General features: G+C 34.5%; 1 protein-coding gene across 3 annotated transcripts in view; it reads left to right on the forward strand.

Moving 5' to 3' along the window:
* MYSM1 (Myb like, SWIRM and MPN domains 1) overlaps positions 1-18,187 on the forward strand; it is a 64,229-nt gene that overhangs the window by 18,939 nt on the left and 27,103 nt on the right. For all 3 annotated transcript variants that reach the window (XM_037827094.1, XM_037827095.1, XM_037827096.1), the window contains 4 exons: positions 2,435-2,565; positions 3,740-3,843; positions 7,888-7,965; positions 10,366-10,454. In XM_037827094.1, coding sequence (XP_037683022.1) covers positions 2,435-2,565; positions 3,740-3,843; positions 7,888-7,965; positions 10,366-10,454 — 402 coding nt within the window. The remainder of the gene's footprint in view (positions 1-2,434; positions 2,566-3,739; positions 3,844-7,887; positions 7,966-10,365; positions 10,455-18,187) is intronic.

Raw genomic sequence — 18,187 nt, forward strand, 5'->3', positions numbered from 1 at the left:
TTTAGGGAAGTAGCAGTATGAAAGGCCAAAATCAAAGGACTTCAAACCAGTAACCAACAAAAAAATACATGACAGTTTCCTAATGTCATTGCCTTAGTTCATGAAATGATCCCCCAGACCAATTAGGTGTTGCCGTTTCAACATGGAGGTTTAGCAAGACAAAATATGAAAGCAAAAAAAAAATATTTTAAACAGGAACTTAAATCTGTTCTCTTCAGAAATAGAAGAGAGAATGGTTAGGAACTGGAGGTGGTAATGAAAAATAGAAGAGTTAAAAGTTTTAAAAATGAAAAGAGGCTGCCAGATTTTTTGTGGCTAAAAGATACTTCCCATAAACACATAGAATAGACTGCCTGTTTAGGGGAATATCTTTATTAAACTGATAATCACTACCATTTTTGAATGCCTACCAAATGCCATGTATTGGATTTACATCATCTCCAGTCCTCTCAAAAACCTTACAAGGCAGGTATTGTCTTCATTTTACAGATGAGAAAAATGAGGCTCACAGAGGATAAGGAACTTGTTCCAGGTCATATTAGGCAAAGGCCATTCCAGAGTCTGCAGTTTGACTTATCATTTTCACAGGGTCTTCACCCTGACTTTCCATTCTGCCTTGTTTGTGCTTTCCCCCAAATTTTTCTCAAGAGAAATCAGAGAGGTGTTCTTTGACCACCTTGCCTGAAACAACTCAGATATCTCCTCCTCCTTATTTTCTGTTCTCCTGTCCTAGGTTTATCTTCATAAAACTTACTAACACTAAAAATATTATATTTTTATTTGTTTATTGTCTGTTCTCCACCCACTCCCCCACCCCCCCCAAAAGTAGTCTTGGCTCCATGAGGGCTGAATTTTATCTGTTTTGTTCATTTTTAAATTCCTAGTTCTTAGAACAATGTTTGGAATATAGAAGGCTCTCAATAGTTGTTGGAGGAAAAAGAATGAACAAATGAATCATCACTGTTACGAACAGATATTTATAGAGGCCTTACCATGTATTGAGCACTGTGCTAAATTATTGAGTTCTGTTTAATGCCTTTTTAATTCAGTAATATTTAATTAGACCTACAGAGTTCTTAAGACTTTTGTAGTTTCTTGGTGGCCAGTTATCCTGAATTCATTCATGATTTCTTGCTTTTATTTGTACAGTTTGTTTCCTTGTGATTCGAGATACACTGAAATCTCAGCTTTCCTATGAAAATTATGATACCCTCCTAGATCACAAAGTACTTTTTTCCTTCCCTTAACTTCTATAGATTTTGTGATTTTTCAATTTGGTTTCTGCTTGGAGAGCCTTTCCTAAAAACCCCATCTAAAATAATCTGGCTGTTTCACTCTGTGCCCTTCTCCTTACTTTTCTTGTTAGCTCCTACTGCTGCCTGACAATATAGTATATATTATTCATTGATTATTGATTATCTCCTCCATTAGAACATATTGTTCATCTCTGTATCTGAATTGCCTAGAACAATGCCTGGTGTGTAGGATGCAAAATAAATATATTTAGAATAAAATAATGACTGAAGAAGAAATACATATATTGTAAGATATATTTGAATATCTGGTTTATAATATCTGCACTTGAGTCCTGACTCTGTCACTTGCTTAAGTAAGTGCTTTAATCCCTCTGACCCTCTTGTTTCCTCATCTTTAAAACAGGAATAATAACATCTACCTCATAGGGTCCATGTGAGGATGTGTAACTCTCAGTACAGCATCTGGTATAACTCATTAAATGGTTGCTGCTATTAAGTTCTGTATTACTCTCAGATTTAAATTGTACCATCTAGCATGGTACATTAGGTATATTTATTAAATATTCATTCTATTATATAAACCTCTTGTTTCTTTCATAGTCTGGGAGCTTCTTGATTCTTTTTGAATCCTCTATAATCTATTTCTCTTTTCCACTTATAGTAAACACTTAATATTTATTGGCATAATGATTAAAAACTATTATAAGCCTTTTAAGCATTTGTGAAATAACTAATTATTAAAAGACATTGTCCTGCAAAATAAGACTAGGCAAACCTAAGTAATATATTAAAAATTGGGAAAGTGTAATATTAAATACTTCCAATATGATAATATCAAAGGGCCCTTTTTATTTAAAGATTCAGGCTTGGATTTGGAGCTGTAGATAAATAAGCTTCTAACTTCCAGATCCTGGGGTAACTGGAATCTATTGAATTAAATATTGGGGAAGAAATAATATTTGTACAAGTCATACTATGTGAGTTATTGCATCATCTAAAAATATTTTATTTCGGGAAAAAAGTACTCCTGGGTATTTTGTATTAGCATTGTATGTACTACACATTTACACATTGAGGGGGGTAAAAATTTAACATATTTCAAATATTAAAAGTTTTCCCCAGAAATCTTTATCCATGCTTTTTTATCCAAAATAATTGTACTTCCGTCTCTTAATTAGGGAGATATGCAAACCGAAATACTTAAATAAGACCTCAGTACGTCCTGGCCTGAAGAACTGTGGGGATGTTAATTGTATTGGACGGATTCATACATACCTCGAGTTGATAGGAGCAGTCAATTTTGGATGTGGTAAAAATTAAAACCCAACAACATCTTTTACTCAACACTTTTTATCCTTACAGCACCCGTTAATTTCTTTGGTGGTTAAAATTCAAGTAAATCTAGGTATAGATACAGAATTCAAAGAGATTTATTATTAAATAAATGCTTTATTGAGATTTTGCTGTAAAACAGATTTCTATTGGTGAAACTATATTTCCCTTTGACTTAAAATGAAAATTGGTGGTGTAATTTTAAAGGGAAAAGTATTCAATCTAAGTAACAGAAATAATCTAAGATTGCAGTTCTTTGTCAGGTAAAAATAAAATTATTTTATGAAAAGTCTGATTATAGCTCATTTGATTTGCAAATACTGTATTAGTGTTAGAAATGCTGTCTAGCAGTATTTAAATAAAGGATATAATTTATGAGCCTTATGAGCCTCTACACTTTATTGTAATAAAAGTGTCAAAATATTTTTTCATGCAAGAAAGTTTCTTTCACCCTGCGTTTTCTCTAATGTAAAGTTGACGAATATGCATATTTTACGTTTATTCTGCCTTTTTAATTGAAATAACGTGACACAAAGTTTTTGAATAAAGATAATAGTCATAGTTACAAAGTGATAATGCAATTAGAACCATGTAACCCATGATTTGGGGAGAATATATCCTGTATTCTGTATCTTTGAAAATGATACAACTAACCAGAAAAATTCCAGTCAGAGATTATTTCACTTTATATAGAGAAGATAGAATTTATGGTCTGCGCTAGGGTCTGCCCTTCATTCCAGTGTCTTTGTTTGCCAGTAGCACTGTATATTAAGACTGACTTTTCAAGAAAAGTAAGATATTTTAGCTTCCTCAGCCACTGAAAGGTTAAAAAAAAAATGAAATGTTTTCTATACTGTACTTCCAAGGTTAGCAAAGTAGGCTTAGCACTTATTTAATCAGAACTTAAAAGTTACCCATTTCCTAAATATTCCATTTAATTGTGATTTCCTTATAATAATAGCATTACTTTGAGAACTAATGAACAACACATCAATTGTATGTTTGTGGAGTAAAATGGAAGCATAGAAGATCAGCTATAAAGGAACTTAGAAATTGGCTTACAATTTAGAGTCAGTGTAGATATGTCTTCCTATTTAGCAAAAAGTTTTCATAAGATAATAGTTTGTTTTGTTTTTCCTGAATTCCAATAGAACAGGCTATATATAACAGGCCACAACCAGTTGATAAAGTACGAATCAGAGACAGAAAAGATACAGTAGAAGCATACCAACTTGCCCAGCGTCTGCAGTCTATGGTAAGCAGTTACCCTCTCATTGAATGGTCTCTCCAAATTGTTACTTACCCTGTTAAGTAAGGGATGCCTTCATCTCTTTAACTTTTCAGCAAATCACTCTTTAGTGGAAGAACTTTTGTATTTCACCATAGCTATTCACTATTCTGGCTTCCAGTCAGTTTCATGTTGGTTTATAAGGCAAATCCAAACCAAAAGATCCTCAAAATTCTTGGCAAGCTTTATGCAGAAGCATGATGCTTTACTAAAGTGGTCTTAGGGCCTTGGTTTGATATATAAATCTAATGTATCTTTTAAAACTATATAATTATGCTCTTTTCTTTCTTTCAGTTAATTTTTTTTAAAAAATATTACCTCAGAATCAGCTTTTTGGAATAGCTCTCCAGAATAATTTAGCCTTTGTTTTTTAATTCTTGGAGTTAGTGAGTTTTACAGTGTTTTAAAATCCATGAATCTCATTTAAAAAATAAATGATCCAACAAGCCTCCTGGAGGGCAGTCATACTATGACCTTATTGGTTTTACTAATTAAATAGGTTACACTGGTAAAAGGTGAGAAAAATGAAAGTATAGATGATAGAAGAGATATTTTTCTTAGAGTATTTAGGCTTTAAACCATTTCTGCCCAGTTTTACTAGTAAGAAAGGATTTTTCTAATATAGTTGTTAGGGGCCAGTTGTGCTCTCACCTGGCAGCAGGTTCTTTTTTTTTTTTTTAACTTTTTATTTTGAAGTACTGTCAAACTTACAGGACAGTTATAAAAATAATACAAACCCCATACATAGAACTCCATCGTATCCCTATCTTCAGGATACCCAGATCCAGCAATTTTAACATTTTGACACATTTGCCATATCATTTTGTTATCCATCCGTCTATTTATAGTCCATTTTCTGAACACTTGAGTGTAGATTTATACATTATGTTCCTTGAACACTCACTGCATTTCCTAAAAAATGTAATTTCTTAAGAACATACACATTTTCCAAGAACAAGGGTATTTACTTATGTAACTACCTTAAGTGCAGTTATCAAGTTCAAGAAATTTAACATTGATAATATAAGTATTCCAGTTTTTTCATATGTTCCAATGATCTCCATTTGAGCCTTTTGTCCTCCCTCGTTAGATCCTAACCAGGATCATATATTGCATTTAATTATCATTGTCTCTTTAGTTGCTGTTTTTTCTTTTAATCATGGGAATATACATACTACATAAGCTTCCTCATTTCAGTCACTCCCAAGCATACCCATTCAATGGCATTAATCACATTCACAATATTGCAGTCCTCACAACACCTTCCATTACTAAAACTTTCCCATCTCCCCAAACAGAAACCCTACATTAACTCTATTCCCCCCATTTCGTGCCCCTGGCAACCTGTACTATACTCTGTCTCTATGAGGTTGCATGTCCTCTGGTACTTTCTTTGTAGTTACCATAGGGCTTAATTTTAATATCCTTAATCTATAGCAATCTTGGTTCCTTTGTACCAACATAACCTCAATAGTTACATATAAATTATGTTTTTATAGCCTTCCATCCCCCCACCTTTATGTAGTTCTTGTCACATATGACATGTGACATTATACGTTATATCCAAAACCATTGATTTATCATTACATTTTATACATTTACCTTTTTGATCCATAGGAAGTAAAAAGTGGAGTTACAAACCAAAATTACAGTAGTACTGACATTTATATTTACCTGTGTCATTACTCACCAGAGAGCTTTATCTCATCACGTGGCTTCAATCTGTTGTCTATTGTCCTTTCCTTTCAACCTGCAGAATTCTCTTTAGAATCTCTTATAGGGCCAGTCTCGTGGTGACAACTCCCTCAGCTTTCATTTATCTGGGAATACTGTAATCTCTCCCTCTTTTTTGAAAGACAGTTTTGTCAGATATAAAATTCTCAGCTGGCAGTTTTTTGCTTTCACCTCTTTAAATATGTCATCCCACTGCCTTCTTGCCTCTATGGTTTGCAATGAGAAATTGGCACTTAATCTTGTTGAGGCTCCCTTGTATATGACACATTGCTTCTCTGTTTTGGCATTCATGTTATAATCAGACTGTCAGATGACATGGTATGGGTCTATTTGGGTTTATCAAAATTTGAGTTCCTTGAGCATCTTGGATATATGTATGTTATGTCTTTTGTTAAATTTGGGTAGTTTTGTGCCATTATTCAAATTTTCCTTCTGCCCCTTTTTCTCTTTATTCTTCTGGGACTCCCACAATGTGTATATTGGTGTGCTTGACGGTGTCCCACAGGTTCCTCAGGCTCTGTTCTCTTTACTTTATTCTTGTTTCTGTTCCTCAGACTGAGTGATTTCAATTATCTTCAGATTCTCTGATTCTTCCTCTTGCCAGTTCTAATTTGCTGTTGAACCCCTGTAGTGAATTTTTAATATTTGTTACTGTGGTCTTAGCTCTGTTTGCTTCCTTTTCATAATTTCTATCTCACTATTGATATTCTCTTTGTGTTCATCTGTCATTTTCCTAATTTGACCTTGTATTCCTTTAGTTCTTTGAGCATATTTAGGACAACTTTTTTAAAGCCTTTGGAATGTCCCAGGTCTGGCCCTCCTCATTGATGGTTTCTAATGCTTTAATCTTCCCCTTTTCCTGGGTAATCACTTCCTGTTTTTTGTAAGCTTTTTAACCTTTTGTTGAAATCTGGACATTTGGATATTTTCGTGTGTCATCGCTAGAATTTAGATTCTGAGCCATCTGTTCCTTAAGCTTCTATCCAGCTACTGTTATGCAGAGTTTTCTTGAATGCCAGGAGCTAGCAACAACAACAAAAAAAGTTAAAAAAGGAAACAACTTTCCCAGTCTATGCAGATGAACCTGTGCAAGTGCTCCCTTCAAGGCTTATCCATACAGTGAGTTTAGAGAGTAGCTCCAGGCCAAAGCATAGGGGCTCCTCTGATCCTTTCTGTTCTTGTGACTTGTCTTGGGCATTCACATGTGGCCCTAGGAATTACCCTGTTTACATACTTCTGTATGTCCTCTCTTCCTAGGAAACCGTTTGTTCATAGTCCCAGGCACTGAACTGTATGTCTTACAGCCAGTAATCCCTTGCCCCAGGTACCATGATTTACTGCCTTCTGACAGTGTTATGTAGGAAAGCTCTGTGAATGGCCTACATGCAGGGCAAGTTCTGGGACAGCAAGTCCCTCAGGCCACTCCAAAGTTACAGGGCCAGACATACTTGCTCCCAGTATGTGCATGAGGGTTACTCTGCTCCTTCCAGAACTGGGACCATGGATCCACTGGAAGCACAGGTCAGCTCTGTGGTGAGCCAGTGAGGGGCTAGGGATGGGCCAGCCAGGGTGTCACAAGATCCTACCACTTTTAAGTGGCTTTTTTCTTGATTTGGTGCTTGCCCTGTGTTACTGGAATCCTTTAACTATTGCCAGATCTTGAGGTAGATGTTACTGCCAGGCTTCTGTGGGGAACAGAGCCCTGAAACATCTCACTCCATCTTGATTGGGGTGGGACCTGTTCCATTTTTAAGGCCCTCAGTATTGAGGTTGGTCAAACTAGATGTTAGTAATCAGTCAACCAACTTTGTAATTTTTCATTATTTGCATGACTAGGCAATCTTTTCCTTTTTAAGACTGAGTTATAATTATTTTTGCTTCTAGGTTTCAATATTGTGTCTCTTGTTATGTGTTCTTGCAAGTTTTCTACCATAAGTGGTAGATAGGGAAGTCATTTTCTTGGTAGATCTTTTTGGTCTTAAAAATGTTTTTATCCCAGTGTTTTAGCTCCCAAGTGGTGAAATAAAATAAAAATTAAAGAAGAAATGCTAGCAAAATATAGAAAGTAATCACTTTTTAGTTCTAAACAGAGTGCTAACTATTGAACATATATTAATAAAATAAAATCTAGTCAGAAATTGCTGCTTAGGGATTATAGTTTTAGATGGATAAATTAATTGTGTTTTAGAATACTACCTTTTTGGTTTTCTGGATTTATAAGCTTTGATTTCTCCAAGTTAATCTGGTTACCTTTGCTTAATTTTAATCTCGTTATAGCGCACAAGGAGACGAAGGGTTCGAGACCCTTGGGGAAACTGGTGTGACTCAAAGGACTTAGAAGGACAAACATTTGAGGTAACTTTGACATTTTCAAATAATTCATTCATGAAAGCTGTTTTTTCAGTATATATTTGTATATTTTAATATATAATTTACACTTGTTTCATGTATACAAGTGTTCATTCCCATGTTAATTTGCCTAGAAGTCACTAGTAAACAACAAAGTAGAAGGTTTTAGTGCTGTAGTTAAGTGGAAGTTTGACTGATTTTCAGAACTCTGATTCTCTGAATCCAAGTTCTTGTCCCTATCTTAAGAATATCTGCCAGGGTGTCAGGAAGTTGGTATGCCCTGTTCATTTTAGGAAACATTTACTGAATGATGCTCTGATATGCCAAATAAAATATTATTCCAAGCATTATACATAAATTGAATTACAAATATTGAAGTGTTTTTTTCTGTTAGTAAAAACCATGACCCTAATGACTATGAGTGTATGTGTATATTCTATATTTATATAATCTATTTGTGAGCATCCAGTGCAATAGAATAGAAAGAATGTACGAATGTACGCTTACTGGCTTTGTTACATTGAGCAACTGCTTAACTTCACTGAATCTCATACTTTTAAAATTTGTAAGTGTGGATAATAATACTGCCCCCATAGGATTGTTGTGAAAATTAAATGAAATAAATGAGATAAAGTGTAAAAGGTCCTAGTATAATGCCTTGTATGAACTAGGCATTCAAGAAATGTTAGTTCTTTTGCCTCCAGCGCATTCCCCAACCTCACACCTGAATACTCTTCTAGCCACAACAATTAGTAATACATGGTTCCTGCACATTAAAAGTTATATGTCTGATAGGAAAGGTAAAATCCATTGGAAGTTTCATAAGATTGGTCCCAAGAAATATAAGGTCTTCTCAAATGGTGTGATCAGGGAGGATTTCACAGAAGATACAGTGTTTCATTGGACTTGAAGAATGAGTAGGAGGATTTCAAAATGTAGAAAAGTAGATGAGGCCATCCCAGGCTTAGGGAGCTTCATAAGCAAAGGTGCAGCAGCCATCAGAAAATACTATACATATTCTGGAAAATACAGACCAAACTTTTCACAGTGGTAACATTTCTGAGGAATGAAGGGGGAAATTTTACTTCATATACATAAATGGTAATATCTGGCCATTTTAAAATGATTTTTGTAATAAAAAGCTTTTAAGAGTTAAAAACCTAACTCCACTGCTTGTTAGGTGATTCTGGGTATCACGTAGCTCTTCTGGGTCTGAAAGTTGTTTCTTTCATAAAAGAGGGAAAATAATACCTATAATTCTGTTTTCATATTATGCTGTAGAGAAAACCAAGTAGATTTTTCTTTTTAAAATGCTTTTTAAGCATTAAGTGCAAATAAATATGATATCATATTATGATTATACATAATTTTCCAAAGGAAAAACATTTTTTTCTCAATCTGTAAGTTATCCATATATGATAAAGGTTATTTAGAGGAAATAATTTTAAAACCACAATTATTGGCTTAACTATCATGAGCAACAGAGTGGTCAATGGGGGTTAATGTACAGTTTAGAGAATAAAATATTTTCTAACGAGAAGTAACCAAGTAGAGAAAACTGGAAATTCCTTGATTTAAAATGTGTAGAATGACAATATCCATACTGATATTTGAAAGCATTTAGAAATTTGAAGATTATATGTCAGAAAAGATCTGTTCCTTTTGAGAGAATTCAAACTTTCACTTATAGACAAAAATCTAAAAACTTATGAACATTAATTTGGATCACAGAAATCACTGCATCATAAAATTCATGGGATGTAAGAAACTCCTCTGAAAAGAAATTACTGTATGGAAGTAAAAGTGGTATTAGCAATAATTTTTAAAGTAGCATTACTAGGTATTAATACATTAACATGAAAATAAAAGCAATATTTTTGTAAAGCAAAAAAAAAAATGTAAGGTTGGTAGTAGGCATGGAATTAATAGAGATTTATTTTATTTCATAAATACTTACACAGGACTTACTATGTGTCAGGTACTATTGATGCTATTTTGTATACATTAACTCTTTTACTCTTCACAATAACACCTTGATGTTACTATGATTATTATTATTGTTACAGTTTTAAAGATGAGGAAACTGAAGCAGAGCCAGGCATTCTAGCTCCAGAATCATGCTCATAGTCATTATGCTATACTGTTTCTCTGTTGTAAACAAAAACTCAACACAGTAGGAGTTGGTGACTAGATCAAGTTTGGTATGGCTATGTATTTTAAAACAGTATTTTTAAAAATATATTATCTAGCATTTCTATTTGTTAGTAACCAGAAGGAGACATCTGTATCAATAGTCTGTCTTGTTCTCATACATGCTTTAAAATTTGGTTTCAAAGGAGTATTTTTATTCATTCTGCCTCTCAGTGGTTGATGGACTCTTTGATCAACTGGCACTTTATGTTTTAGCATCTCTCTGCTGAGGAATTGGCAAGGAGAAGAGAAGAGGAAAAATGCAAACCTGTTAAATCTTCAAAAGTGCTAAGACCAACAAAAAGGTACAGCACTATGTTACATAAGTGTGATTTTGTTTTTAGCTTACACAAATAGAAAATATATAGAAAAAAATATCCAAAATAACTGCATTACATTGTTCACATTAAGTTTTAAAAAATGAAATTTTTGATTTCACTAACTATCAATTTGTGAGACCTTGAGCAAAAGTTTTAAATATGTTCAGGTTTGGTGAACATAAGATCCAGTATATGTTATACAGGGCCCAAGTTTATGCCACAGACAATTCAACTCCTTAGATATTATGGACAGGAAACCTAATAGAACAACTAGTTTCTCTGTTTGGGTACTGCTGATTATTAGTAAGATTTTTTAATAGTAAGCTAAAATTTGTAACTTTTGACATTAAAGACTACCAAATAAGTTAAATCATATTACATAATATCCTTTCGGGCTCTTAAAGATATTCCTCTGAAATTTTCTTGTTTAAGCTAACCATATCCAGGCCCCTCATGTTTCCCAAGTTTTTTTACCTTGATTTTTTAGGTCCCACACTTCCTTCAGATGCCACAATGCGTTTATAATAGTTTGTCAGTGTCCCTTCTAGGATGAGATATCCAGGAATGCCATTAGATCATTTTCAGTGGAAAGAAGCCTGATACATTAACTCATTTAATCCTCATAACAACCCTATGAGTTAATGTTATTACTCCAATTTTACAGATGAGGAAACTGAGAGGCACAAAGAGGTTGTATAATTTGTTCATACTAGTTAGTGCTGGAGCTATGATTTAAACCCAGGTATTAAAGCTTAAGAATCCATACTCCTAACCATTACACCATATATTCCCTCTCAAATATATATTTTTTTAAAACACAGTTGTTATGACAATAAATTAAATGAGATAAACTATGTAAATAAAAACATAAGACACAGTCCTTGACTCTTTGTAAGCCCGGAGTCCTTATCCAGTAAGCCAGGACTCCTTATTTAGTATTCACATAATGCATTTTCTGAATCTAAATGTGAGACATATTTTCGTGATTTTCAGTTCATTGTTTCAGCTTGTAAGGATCTTTTTTTTTAATTCATTTTATTGAGATATATTCGCATACCATGCAGTCATACAAAACAAATTCAGTTGTTCACAGTACCATTATATAGTTGTGCATTCATCACCAAAATCAATCCTGACACCTTCATTACCACACACACAAAAATAACAAGAATAAAAATTAAAGTGAAAAAGAGCGATTAAAAAAGAACACTGGGTCCCTTTGTTTGTTTGTTTGTTTTTTTCCTTCCTCCACTTTTCTCCTCATCCATTCATAAACTAGACAAAGGGGAGTGTGGTCCATATGACTTTCCCAGTCACATTGTCACCCCTCACAAGCTACATTTTTATACAGTTGTCTTCAAGATTCATGGGTTCTGGGTTGTAGTTTGATAGTTTCAGGTATCTACCTCCAGCTACCCCAATTCATTAGAACTTAAAAAGGGTTGTCTATATTGTGTATAAGAGTGCCCACCAGAGTGACCTCTCGGCTCCTTTTGGAATCTCTCTGCCACTAAAGCTTATTTCATTTCCTTTCACTTCCCCCTTTTGGTCAAGAAGATGTTCTCCATCCCACGATGCCGGGTCTACATTCCTCCCCGGGAATCATATTCCACTTTGTCAGGGAGATTCACTCCCCTGGGTGTCTGATCCCACATAGGGGGAAGGGCAGTGATTTCACCTGCCAAGTTGGCTTAGCTAGAGAGAGAGGGCCACATCTGAGCAACAAAGAGGCATTCAGGAGGAGGCTCTTAGGCACAATTATAGGGAGGCCTAGACTCTCCTTTGCAGCAATAGTCTTCCCAAGGGTAAGTCCTGTGGTAGAGGGCTCAACCCATCAAACCACCAGTCCCCTATTTCTGTGAGCACATTAGCAACCATGTCAGGATCTTTTTGAATCCAGTTCTCCTGTTCTCATATCAGCCCTCACAGCTTTGAATCATCAGCATGTCAATAAACTTGCCTTTTCTGCCATTAATCACTGATTAAATAATAAACCTAAGTTTGTTGTTTAATCAGCTGTAAATTACCACTGTTAGCCCATATTTCTTCATCTTATGCATAAGGATAATCATAGCAGTTGTCTTGCTTGAATTCAGATAAATTATATTTGAGTCTTTATGCTAGTCTGCTAGCATAAAATATTCCTATCAAAATATAATTTTAGATTTACTTATGACATTTTCACCAATTCATTATTTTCTTAGTAGTCAACTCTTCACATGCTAAAGGCTTACAAATCAGCTGTTTAATAATTTGTATAGAAGTTTGCCAGTATTCAAATCTAATTCCTCTGTTGTATTTTTTAAATTGCACTATTTAATGGCTTTTAGAATATTCACAGGATTGTACGTCCATCACCACAGTCAGTCTTAGGACATTTTTATAACCCTCAAAAGAAACTCTACACCCTTAAGCCTTCAATCTCCATTCTCCACCCTCCAACCCTAGGCAACCAGTAACCTACTTTCTGTTTCTATGGTTTTGCCTATCCTGGACATTTTGTATAAATAGAATCATACAATAGTGGTTTTGTGTCTGATGTCTTCCATTCAGCATAATGTTTTCAAGATTCATCCATGTTGTCTGATGACATGGCTTTCTATGGCTGACTAACATTCTTTCGTATGGTTATACACATTTTGTTTAACCATTCATCAGCTGATGGACATTTCCACTCTGCCATATCTTTTTTTAAAACTTCTTAATTTTGAAATACTTTCAAACTTACAGGACAGTTACAAAAAAATATATGAACTCCACACAGAGAATTCCAAGATATCCCTACCACTGCCTAATATGAAGATCTACCAATTTTAACATTTTGTCACATTTGCCATATCAGTCTGTCCAGCCATTCATCCATCCATTTTTTTATCTATCCATTTTCTGAACACTTGAGTATAGGTTGTATTCATCATTCACCTTAAGTACTTAATAGTGCCATGTGCATTTCTTAAAACAAAGATTTTCACTAATGTAACCACCTTAAGTACAGTTACCAAGTTCAGGAAATTTAACACTGAAATAAAGCTTGCAATCTGCATTCCAGTTTTTTCATATATCCCAATAATGTCCCTTTGAGCCTTTGTCCTGCCTTGTTATAGCCCATCTAGGATCATGTATAGCATTTAATTGTTATCATCTCTTTACTTGCTCTTTTTCTTTTTTTTTTTTTTTTAAATCATGGAAACATATATACAACAAACTTTCCCATTTCAACCACTCCCAAGCATAACATTCAATGGAATTAATCACATTCACAAAATTGTGGTACCCTCCACAACTCCTGTTTACGTCTCTCCAAATAGAAACCCTATTCCCATTATGCATTACTTCTCTATTTCACCCACCCACTGCCCCTGCAACCTGTACTTTACTTTTTGTCTCAATGAGCTTGCATATTCTCTGATATTTTCTTTGTATTTACCTTGCAACTTAATTTTAACATTGTAAATCTGTAACAGTCTTGTTCCGGATCTTACAGGGAAAGCTCTCAGTCTTTTACTGTTAAGTTTGATGTTAGTTGTGGGTTTTTAATATATGCCCTTTACCATATTGAGGAAGTTTCCTTCTGTTGCTAGTTTTTTAGTGTTTTTATCAAGAAGGTGTGCTGGATTTTGTCAAATGCCTTTTCTACTACAGTTGAGATGATCATGTGATTTTTTTTTTATCCTTCTATTAAAGTGGTATATTACATTAATTGCTTTTCTTATGTTGAACCACCCTTACATGACTGGGATAAACTCCATTTGACCATAGTATATATAATTCTTTTAATATGCTGTTGGATTCAGTTTCCTAGAATTTTGTTGAGGTTTTTGCATCTATATTCATAAGAGACATTTGTAATTTTCTTTTCTTGTGGTATTTTTATCTGCATTTGGTATGAGAGTAATGTTGGTCTTGTAGAATGAATTAGGGAGTGTTCCCTCCTCTTCAATGTTTTGGAAGACTTCAAGCAGGATTGGTGTTAATTCTTATTGAAATGTTTGGTAAAACCCCCCTGTGAAGCCATCTGGTTCTGGGCTTTTTTTTTTGGAAGGTTTTTTGATTGATGATTCAATCTCTTTACTAATTATTGGTTTGTTGAGATCTATTTCTTCTTGAGTCAGTGTAGGTTGCTCATGTTTCTAGGAATTTGTCCATTTCATCTAGGTTATCTAATTTGTTAGCATACAGCTATTCATAGTATCCTCGAATAGTCTTTTTTATTTCTGTGGGGTGAGTAGTAGTATGTCCTCCCTTTCATATCTGATTTTAATTATTTGCATGCTGTCTCTTTTTCTTTGTCAGTCTAGCTAAAGGTTTATCAATTTTATTTCTCTTTTCAAAGAACCACCTTTATTTCATTTATTCGTTCTTTTTTTGTTCTTTCATTGATCTCCACTGTGATCGTTGTTATTTCCTTCCTTATGCTCGCTTTGGGTTTACTTTGCTCTTTTTTTCTAGTTCTTCCAGTTTAAAGGTTAGGTCTCTGATGTGAAATCTTTCTTCTTTTTGAATGTTAGCATTTAGAGCTTATATATAAAATTCCCTCAGCACTGCCTTGGCTGCATCCCATAAGGTTTGTTATATTGTGTTTTCATTTTCATTCACCTCAAGAAATTTCCTAATTTTCCTTGTGATTTCTTCTTGGACCCACCAGTTGGTTAAGAGCAAATTGTTTAATTTCAACTAATTTGTGAATTTTCCGTTTCTCACTCTGTTGTTGCTATCTAGCTTCATTCCATTGTGGTTAGAGAAGATACATTGTATGATTTCAATATTTTTTTAATTTGTTGAGCTTTGTTTTGTGACCTAAGATATGGTCTGTCCTGGAGAATGAGCCATGTGCCCTTGAAAAGAATGTGAGTGAAGTGTGCTGTATATGTCTGTTAGCTCTATTTGGTTTAGAGTATTGTTCAAGTCTCACAGTTCCCTTATTCATCTTCTGTCTAGGTGTTCTATCCATTATTCAAAGTGGTGTATTAAAGTCACCTATGTAGAACCATCAATTTCTCCCTTCAAATCTGTCAGTATTTGCTTCATATATTTTGAGGTTCTACTTAGATGCTTGTATATTTATAATTGTTACGTCTTATTGAATTGACCCCTTTATCAATATCTCAGTATATTTGTCTCTTAAAGGTTTTTGATTTAAAGTCTATTTTATCTTATATTATTATAGCTACCCCAGCTCTCTTTTGGTTACTACTTTTGTGGTATATTATTTTCCCATTCATTGACTTTCATCCTACTTATGTCTTTGAATTAGAGGTAAGTTGCTTGTAGACAGCATATAGTTGGGTCATGCTTTTTTATCTCTTCTGCCAGTCTCTGCCATTTGACTGTAGAGTTTCATCCATTTTCATTTAAAGTCACTACTAATAATGCTGGGCTTTCTTCTGCCATTTTGTTGTTTAGTCTTTGTCCCTCAATTCTTCCATTAATGCTTACTTTCATATTTATTTGATTTTTTTGTATTTTATCATATTGAGTCCCTTCTCATTTCTATGTGGATATATTTTTCATATATTTTCCTTGTGATTACCATTGCATTAAAGTTTGACATCCTAAATATATAACAATCATAAGTGATTTTGTACCCACTTGACTTCAGTAGCACACATACACTGTTCCTATACCCCTTCATCCCCTCGTCTTTTTTTTGAACTTGTTACAAATTATGTGTTTATACACTGTATGTCCACAACCATAGATTTATCATTACATTTTATGCATCTGCATTTTAGAACCTGTGAGAAGTAAAAAGTGGATTTACATACCAAAAATACAATGCAATAGTACTGGCATTTGTAATTACCCAAATGGTACCTTTACCCGAGGTCTTTTTCATGCTGCTTTGAACCACTATCTAGTGTCCTTCCTTTCAGTCTGAAGAACTCCCTTTAGCATTGCTTGTTGGGCAGGTGTAGTGGCAGTGAACTCCTTCAGCTTTTGTTTATCTGGGTATGTCTTCATCTCTTCTTCCTTTTTGAAAGAAAATCTTGCCGGATGTAAAATTCTTTGTTGTAAATTGTTTTCTTTCAGCACTTTAAGTATTTGAACCCACTGCCTCCTTGCTTCCATGGTTTCTTTTGTGAAATCTGAACTTAATGTAATTGGAACTCCATTATAACATAATATTGCTTTTCTCTTGCAGCTTTCAGAACTTTCTCCTTGTCTTTTGCATTTGATGATTTGATCAATATATGACAGGACATAGTTCTCTTCAAGTTTATCCTGTTTGGTTTTCTCTGGGCTTCTTGGATGTGTACATTCACATCTTTTGCTAAGTTTGGAAAGCTTTGACATTTTTTTTTTCTTTGACTATTCCTTCTGCCCCTTTCTTTCGTCTCCTTCTGGGACTCCCATAATGTATATAGTGGTACACTTGATTGTGTCCCAGAGGTCTCTTAGGGTGTTTTCTATTTTTATAGCTCTTTTTTCTTTCTGTTCCTCATCCTGACCCATTTCAATTGTCTTGTCTTTGAGTTTGCTGATTCTTTCTTCTGCTAGCTGCAGTTTGCTGTTAAAACCCTCCTGGGAATTTTTCATTTGAGTTATTATGGTCTTCAATTTCAGTAGTTCTGTGTGGTGCCTTTTTAAAATTTGTCTCTTTTGGAAATTTTCATAATTTTCATTCATTGTTTTCCTGATATCTTTTTGTTCTTCCTCTGTATTTATCTTTATCTCCTTGAACATATTGAATATCATATTTTAGAAGTCTTTGTCTGGTGTCTGTGTAGTCTGGTCTTCTTTATTGGTGTTTTCTGGAAAAGGGCAGAAAGAAAACATTTCCTACGCTTTGTAGATTGACCATGTCAAGTGGTCTCCTTCAAGGCTTATCAATACACTGAGTATAGAGAATAGCTCCAGGGTAAATGTAGGGATATCTCTGATACTTTCTATGCATGTGCCTTGGGCACACGTGTGTGGCCTTAGGAAATACCCTGTTTACACAGTTCCAAATTGTTCCTCTTCCTTAGGAAACAGTTTCTTCACAGTCCTGGGCACTGCACCGAATATCCTACAGCCAGCAATCCCTTGCCCCAGGCAGCACGATTTGATTGCTTTCCCAGAGGTTCTGTAGGCAAGCTCTTTGAACTGCCTTCTACACTAAGGACAGGTTCTGGAATGGTGACTCCCTCAGGCCACCACCGTCAGAGGTTGGACCAGACATACATGCTCTCAGTATGTGTTCGAGGGTTACTCAGCTCAGTCTAGAACTGGAACCATGGAGCCACTTGGGGAGTGCAGATCAGTCTCGGTACTGAGCTAGGAAGGGGAGAAGGAAGGGGCCTGCCAGGGAGCCATGACATCCTACTGCTTTTATTTTTTTTTTTATTTATTTTTTTTTTTTAATTCAGTTTTATTGAAATATATTCACAAACCATACAGTCATCCATGGTATACAATCAACTGTTCACAGTATGATCATATAGTTATGCGTTCATCACCACAATCTATTTCTGAACATTTTCCTTACATCAGAAAGAATCAGAATAAGAATAAAAAATAAAAGTGAAAAGAGAATACCCAAACCATCCCCCCATCCCACCCTATTTGTCATTTAGTTTTTACTCCCATTTTTCTACTGATTTTTTTTCAATTTTTTAACTTTGTTTATCAAAACATTAAAAACAAACAGGCAAACAACAACCAAAAAAACCCCACAACATTTCAAACAAAGCAATGGATTAAGGAAAACAAATAAACTAAAATAACTACTTTGCTTC

Source organism: Choloepus didactylus, chromosome 2 (genome assembly GCF_015220235.1).
Source record: "Choloepus didactylus isolate mChoDid1 chromosome 2, mChoDid1.pri, whole genome shotgun sequence".
Taxonomy (NCBI): Eukaryota; Metazoa; Chordata; class Mammalia; order Pilosa; family Megalonychidae; genus Choloepus; species Choloepus didactylus.